The sequence below is a fragment of the Lynx canadensis genome, chromosome F1, assembly GCF_007474595.2.
Source record: "Lynx canadensis isolate LIC74 chromosome F1, mLynCan4.pri.v2, whole genome shotgun sequence".
Taxonomy (NCBI): domain Eukaryota; kingdom Metazoa; phylum Chordata; class Mammalia; order Carnivora; family Felidae; genus Lynx; species Lynx canadensis.
The window spans coordinates 58,635,266-58,642,706 of NC_044319.2; the positions used below are offsets into that span (position 1 = coordinate 58,635,266).

General features: G+C 48.2%; 1 protein-coding gene across 1 annotated transcript; it reads left to right on the top strand.

Annotated features, from left to right (window-relative positions):
- Positions 1 to 6,565: 6,565 nt before the first annotated feature.
- On the top strand, positions 6,566 to 7,039 carry LOC115505501 (40S ribosomal protein S6-like). Its single transcript, XM_032591845.1, has one exon. It carries the CDS (start codon positions 6,566 to 6,568, stop codon positions 7,037 to 7,039), a length of 474 nt encoding a protein of 157 aa, XP_032447736.1.
- The last annotated feature ends 402 nt before the right edge of the window (positions 7,040 to 7,441 follow it).

Here is a 7,441-nt window from a genome sequence, read left to right on the forward strand (position 1 = left end):
CAATCTGGGGCTTGAACTCACAAACTGTGAGATCATGACCTGAGCCGAAAGTTGGACACTCAACCGACTGAGCCACCCAGGTGCCCCCGGCCCAGCCAATTCTAATGAAAAGTTCTGAGTGCCACCGTGATGGTATGAAGAAGGCTGCAAAGGTGCACTGCACCACACAGCATCTCCAGACCAACTGGGAGTGTTGAGCCTTGTGGATGGATACATGGAGAACCAGTTCTGGAGGTTCTGAACACCAGGGTGATGGTATTACCTCCCACATGTCCTCTACAGAAGTATCATTTGAAGGCTGACCTGTCTTCTTGGAGTCTTTTTTTTTGGGGGGGGGGGGGGAGAGGCACTTCTACTTATATTTTGTTTAATTTTTGAAATAAAGTAGTACTTACGTATGCGTCTATGTTTTATGTATGTATTCGTGTGGAGTGGTAGTGAAAGATGGGGTCAGAACCACTTTGAGGACTTTGTCACGATAAATGGCCAAACTCTCCGCTACCTGTTCCTAAAATGGCAAGATTCTGATTCACCCGTTGTTATGATGTCCGGACATAAGTCTTTTCATGAATCCCAGGTAATTCCAACATCCGCACACCCCAGCTGAGAGAATCAGTAATAAAGGAGCAGTGAGGCCATATTTATCAACTACCAAACAGTTTGTTTAGAAGTAGAAAGAAAGTTAGGGGTGCCTGGGTGGCTCAGTCAGTTAAGCGACTGCCTCTCGATTTCAGTTCAGGTCGCGATCTCACGGTTCGTGAGATCAAGCCCTGCATTGGGCTCTGTGCTCGTAGCACAGAGCCTGCTTGGGATTCTTTCTCTCCCTCTCTCTCTCTGCTCCCCCCCCCCAAAATAAATAAATAAACATCAAAAAAAGCAGCAGAAATTTAAAGCAATCCAGAAGGCTTCCATGCAGGGCAAGGCATTCAATTCACAAAGGGCATCCATGTTTCCTGTCCAGATTTTTCTACCAGAGCCTACTCTATGTTTCCCTTTCCTTTCTTTCCCTGTTCTGCTTTTCCCTGTTCTTCTCTGTATTCAGTGTCCATTTCCTTTCTGCATCTGTCTCCTTCCTATTAGCCCCTGTGGATGCATGGGGACCTGTAGCATCACAGAAGACTGCATTTGCCACTGGCTTATTTTAATGCCCTCCCACCACGTGCCTCTCCGGAACCTCACATAGCACCTGCACTGTGATGCTGTTCACCTGCCCATGTTTCCCACAGTGGGGCAGGGAGACGGCTCCTCTGAGCCTGCCCTGTCCTCTTTGGGGACACATTGTCCTGTCTGGGCTGTTCTCTGCCACCTTCAGGCTTCCTTCACCCACTACTCCTCTCCCTTTTGGGAGTTCCTGCTTCTCCAGGCAGCACCGTGGAGAGACCACGGTTCTCAAACTTCATCAGAATCCCCTCGAGTGCTTGTTAGAACAGCCTGCCAGATCCCTTCCCCCGGACTTTCTGATTTGTAAAACTGGGTTGGGGCCCAAGCATTTACTTTTCTGACAATTCCCCAGTTGCTGTTGGTTCAGAGACCACACTCTTGGAAGCACTGGTGAAGGGAAAAGAACACGCATAAGGACCAAACTCACTGGACTTCTATCATGAATTTAGCCACTGACAGCTGAGTCAACCGGGCAACTTACTTCTTGTCTTAGAGGCTCAGTATCCTCGGCTGTAAAAATATGATAATAACCTCACAGAGCTATTTTAAGGAGTAAACAAGGTATTGTCTTTCTGGCTTTCTCCGTGAGAAGCAAACTTTATTAAATGGGATCTGAAACACTGAGCTCCCCCCTTGCTTTCCATCACTAGTCAGGCAAGTAGCATTGGCCACCAGCACCAATGCCATGGCAGGGGTCAGGGAGACGGGTAACCATTTAAATGCACCAAGTCTCAGGAGTAGCTCACCTTCCCCTGACACTCTGGCTCCCTGCCAATCTGCAGTCCAAACAGAGAAGGAAAGAAAGCCACTTCCAACTTCCTGGTCCTCCTTCTCCCTCCCTCCCTCACTCACCACGCTCAATCTGGAATCCTGCAGCTAATTCCAAGGGGCACATTTTGTCCTTAGAAGGAATGTACAGGGCTTACGTTCCTGTGCTCAGAAGGGAGTGTGGTCTAATGGGTAGGAGGTGGAAGTGGTAGGGTGGGGGTGGGGTGGGGGTTCTATTTAAAGCCTCCCCACTGACTCACTGAGGCGTCCTAGGGAAATGGTTTCACTTCGGGCCTTAGGTTTTCTCATTAGACGGAGGAACAATATCCCCTCCTTAGCAGGATGCTTCGGAGGGCAGAGAAGGTAGTGTTTGGGAAGCACTTGGAGGTGGGGAGTTGTGCGATCCTATCAGATGAGGAGTCTCAGAGAGGCACATAATTCCTCCACCTTCTCAGAAGCATGACAAAACACTTATGTCCAGCCAGTCAGGCGGGTCAAGGCTCTATCCTGGGCCATCTGAAGGTGTGCAGTTTGGAAATATTCGGGATAATGAGAATTTTGTAAGCACTCCTGCCGAGTCAGCATCCCTCTCTCTTCCCTGAGGTTTGGGGCAAGCAAAAAGCAGGGAACAGGGAGAGCCCTGGCCCAGAACCCTGAATGTAGGATGTCTGGGCCCAGCTTCGTCTGTCACGCCTTTGGGATCTGGGACCAGAGCCTGCACCACTCCGAGTTTCAAACTCTGGTGATCCCCGACACCCCTTCCAGCTCTCTGACACCCCAAGAGTCTCTGAGTCATGACGTTTTTTCTACGGTGGCCGAGGATTCGAGGAAGTCGATGGAGAACAGCTCTTGGTTTCCACTAAGACACAACTAAGACACAACACAAGGCCTGCACTCAGTCTTTGCCTTCCCCTGGAGAGGTCGCCTGTACCTCCCACTGGTTCATTCAGGGTTTTTGAGTCCTTCCTTGCCTTGGGCTAGAGCCAGAGCCAGAGCTGGGAATAGGGAAAAGACACGGTCCCGCCTTCAAAGGGCTCCCTCACCCCCCCACCAAGAGCAGCACGTTCTGGAGAACAGGGCGGGGGGGGGGGTGCACAAGCATAGTTAACCCCTCCAAGGGTTTGGAAAGGCCTTCAAAGAACAGAAACTATGGCTAATAAGCCATAGGGAAGGCAAAAAGGTGGTAAAAGGCTATTGTCTCCTCTTGAGAGGTACCAGACTGGTTGCTTTACATACATGAATTTGTTGATCCTTTCATCCATCTTATGAGGTAGGTTTTTTTTTTTTTTTTTTTTGCACAATTTAAAGTTAAGTAAAGATAAACATAACACCTTTCCTAATGTTCCCAGAGGTAGTGCACCTTGGAGTCTACAATGCTCCCTCCCAAAAGCCAAGGCACTTGATCCGGCCTTAAACAGTCACTAAGATTTCACCCAGTCGAGAATCACCATGCTTATCTGGGCAGAGGGAGTGAAAGGAACAAAATAACGGATATCAGATTGGAGCAGAGGCCACAACTTAAGGGCAGATGCAGGCAGGACCAGGAGCTGAGATGGGAAGTCGGGGACAGCCCCAAGTGTCCTGCATGCAGCTCCAGGCAGTGACGAGCCCTGGAAATGGGGAACAATGTCATCCGTTGCCCTTTCCAGCTGCTGCTTTGATAGCACTGTGAAGGGTGACGCGCTGGGAAAAATAAGATTTCCAGGCACTGATGCAATGCTATGGAGGAGGGTGCCAGTAAGGAGGCGATGACAGGAAGCGAGCAGAGGGCTGAGGAAGACCGGAGCCACTCTTGCCCCCCACATCTGCGACTTTTCAGTAACTAACGGAGACGCACAGGCTGTCTACTTGGAATTCTCAGGGTTGTCAGGAGGCCTACATAATAGGTATGCGTTTAAACTGGATCAATTGCGGTCCGTGAGTTCAAGCCACGCGTCGGGCTCTGTGCTGACGGCTCAGAGCCTGGAGCCTGTTTCAGATTCTGTGTCTCCCTCTCTCTGACCCTCCCCCGTTCATGCTCTGTCTCTCTCTGTCTCAAAAATAAATAAACGTTAAAAAAAAAATATATCAATTAAACTGGATCAAGCCCCAAAGGTTTGCCAATTCCTAGGAGGATGTTTCAGATATAGACCTGGTCCTCGCAGCTTCAAGGCCCATGGGGATTGTGATCTCCTTCGGGAAGGACGGAGGGAAAGTGGATCCGAATTTCTCTGGACTCTGCCAAATATTCACCCTCTAAATAAAAAGAAGAGCTGCTCCTGTCCAAGGAGGGCCTTTGCTGATGCACCGTCAAGAAAAAGATCAGGGTTCTCAGACACCCACTACGCTTGCCTGACCCGGGAAGAGAGCTAGGCACCCCAGACACTGGTCCTTTTAGACTGTATGGTCTGAGGCATGGGCCTCAAGAGAGTTCGGCCACAGCGGTCCTCGGACAAGACAGGACTTAAGTCCACTGGCCAGCCCAGTGGAGCCAGAGGGGAGCTGCAAGGTGACGGCGAACTGCACGGTGACAGAGCATGGCAGCAGAGAAGTGATTTCCCCGAGCCGTCACATCAGAGGTAAACACGGGCCACACCGAGGCCTCGAGGGGCCCCGACAGAGGCCAAGAGGATGTGGCAAAAGCGAGACATGTACACCCACTTGTGAGCAGCTGTACTGACTGTAAAAGGGGTCAGAAGATGGAAGCGATGACATTTCCTGTTCATTTGGAAAACCAGGGCCCGGTTTCAGCTTCACGTCCATCAAAAATCCACTTGTCTCCTTCAACTCTCACCCAGTCTGTCTCTTCTTCCCACGACTCTCAGGGCAACACGGACCATGCACAGCCTGCTAAGGGCTGGAGGCCCTGAATGAGCTCTAGTCCCATCTCTGACCTGATGCCTCTTGCTTTGCCCTTGATTAGCAAGACAAGGAAACCAGGAGATGATGGGGCTGGAACTGTGGACTGCCCTTTACAATCCCTCCCGGTTAAAAATCTCTCACTTGTTTCTTTCTCACAGCCCCCACCCCTCCCTCCATTTATTTTCATCTTTTTTCCCCCCCTTTCTCTGTTTTTTCTTGCTTATAAAATCCGGCCTGTGTGAGTAACGTTCATATGGTTATGAATACAGTTGGTTCTTTGTCGTCCGTGATAATGAGAGGCGGGTCATGTGGATAACCCCAAACTGCAAACACTATTCATATACACGACTGAGGAACATTCCAGTCTGACTAACAGTCTAATATTTGGTTTGGGCTGCACTCGCTGAGTATCCATTAGTTTGTTAGCAGGAAGGGCATAGAGAGGTTAACCCTGGAAGCCTTGGGAAGGACTAGAGCCAAGGCAAGAATACAAAGACTGGCCAGGTCTCCTCCACTGATCAATGGCCTGTGTGTGCATTAGACTTTGTTGGCTTGTGTCATTAATACTGCAATGGCCTGAGTGTATAACATGGCTTGGGGACAGGATGCAGGCGTTGTAAGAGAAGGTAATTGTTTGCCGGAGCTTTTAAGAGACTGGGAGCCTCCAGACCAAGTAAGGTCAGTATCTCAGTTCCAGATTGGCTCAAGTTGTAGGAAGAGGGCAAGGCTTCCTCGCCAGCTTCTGCTGTCTTTACGATTCCCTGTGGGTGGTACTGCACTAAGGAAGTCCTCTTTGACATTTACAGCCCAAGACGGGGGCCCTATAGGAAATGTAAATTAGCTATTCTCCAACACTCAGAGCTAAGCACTATTAACTTATTTTTTATTCTCTTTTCTAAGGTGGCAGAAGACAGGTGATGAATAGGGATAGATGGATAGATAGATAGATAGATAGATGATAGACAGTAGATACATGTTCCTTGTATAGTTTTATATCTTACATTTTCTTTACACAATCTCGTAAACATTTTTATATCATTTAGTTTTTCTAATGTCTCTAGAACATTTGATTTTATGCATACATAGTCATTTATTAAGCATTTCTATATTATTGAGATATCGTTTCCAATTCTTTGCTTATTTTATATAATATGGCAGTGAAAATCCTCCTGCACAAATATTTCTTTGAATTGCTGAGTTTTTCCTTAGGAGAGGTTCCTTTAAAGATAAATTTCAGGGGCGCCTGGGTGGCTCAGTTTGCTTTCGACTCAGGTCATGGTCTCACGTTTCATGAAATCAAGTCCTGAGTCAGGCTCTAAGCTAAGAGCTCAAAGTCTGCTTGGGAGTCTCTCTCTCCCTCTCTCTCTCTGCCCCTCCCCAGCTCGTGCACTCTCTTTCAAAATAAATAAACATTTAAAAAAAATGAATTTCTGAGGCACCTGGGTGGCTCAGTCAGTTAAGCATCCAACTTTGGCTCAGGTCATGATCTCGCGGCTTGTGGGTTCCAGTCCCATGTCAGGCTCTGTGCTGACAGCTCAGAGCCTAGAGCCTGTTTCGGATTCTGTGCCCCCCTCTCTCTCTGCTCTCCCCTGCTAGTGCTCTCTCTCTCTCTCTCTCTCAAAAATAAATAAACATTAAAAAAATTTAATAAATAAATTATTTAAATAAAAGTCTTTCAGAGAAAAAAAAGAACTTGAGGGTAAAGGGGTACAAAGTTTTTAAGGGTCTTGAATCACTTATCCAAAAATTTTCCAGCTCTTTTTCATGGGTCCTCAGAGGCAGTGGGCTCTTTGGGATGAAGCTGAACCTCTGTTTCCCAGCCACTGGCTGCCAGAAACTCATTGATGTGGATGACGTTTGCAAACTCCTTACCTTTTCTGAGAAGCGTGTGGCCACAGAAGTTGCTGCTAATGCTCTGCGTGAAGAATGGAAGGGTTCCGTGGTCCGAATTACTGGCGGGAATGACAAGCAAGGTTTCCCCACGAAGCAGGGTGTCTCCACCCATGGCCGTGTCCACCTGCTACTGAGTAAGGGGCCTTCCTGTTCCCGGGCAAGGAGGACTGGAGAAAGGAAGCACACATCTGTCCCGGGCGGCACCATGGAGGCCAATCTGGGGGTTCTCAACCTGGTCCTTGTGAAAAAAGTGGGGGAAGGATATTCCTGGAGTCACTGGTATTATTTATCTCGTCATCTGGGATCCAAAAAAGCTGGCGGAATCCACAAACCTTTCAGTCTCTCTAAAGAAGATGCTGCCACCAGTATGTTGTGAGACAGCCCCTTAACAAGGACAGTAAGAAACCTAGTTTGGACCAAAGTGCCCTGGATTCAGCGTCTTGTCACTCCCCGTGTCCTGCAACACAACCATGGCTGTATTGCTCTGAAGAAAAGCATATGAAGAAAAACAAGGAAGAGGCTGCAGAATATGTAAAACTTTTGACAAAGAAAACGAAGGGGCCAAAAAAAAAAAAAAAAAAAGCCCTGCCAGGAACAGATTGCCAAGAGACGGAGAGACGGAGGCTGTCCTCCCTGAAGGTTTCTACCTCTGAGTCTGAGTCCAGTCCAAAAGGAGATGTTCTGAGAATGGGTGTAACAAATAAATGAGATCAGCCATTAGAACAGAGAGAAAAATCTTCCAGGTAAGTGGCAACGATTTAAACCTCTACTGGCAATT

Coding starts and splice junctions, on each gene's coding strand:
- LOC115505501 (XM_032591845.1), top strand. CDS start 6,566: ATGAAGCTGAACCTCTGTTTCCCAGCCACTGGCTGCCAGAAACTCATT.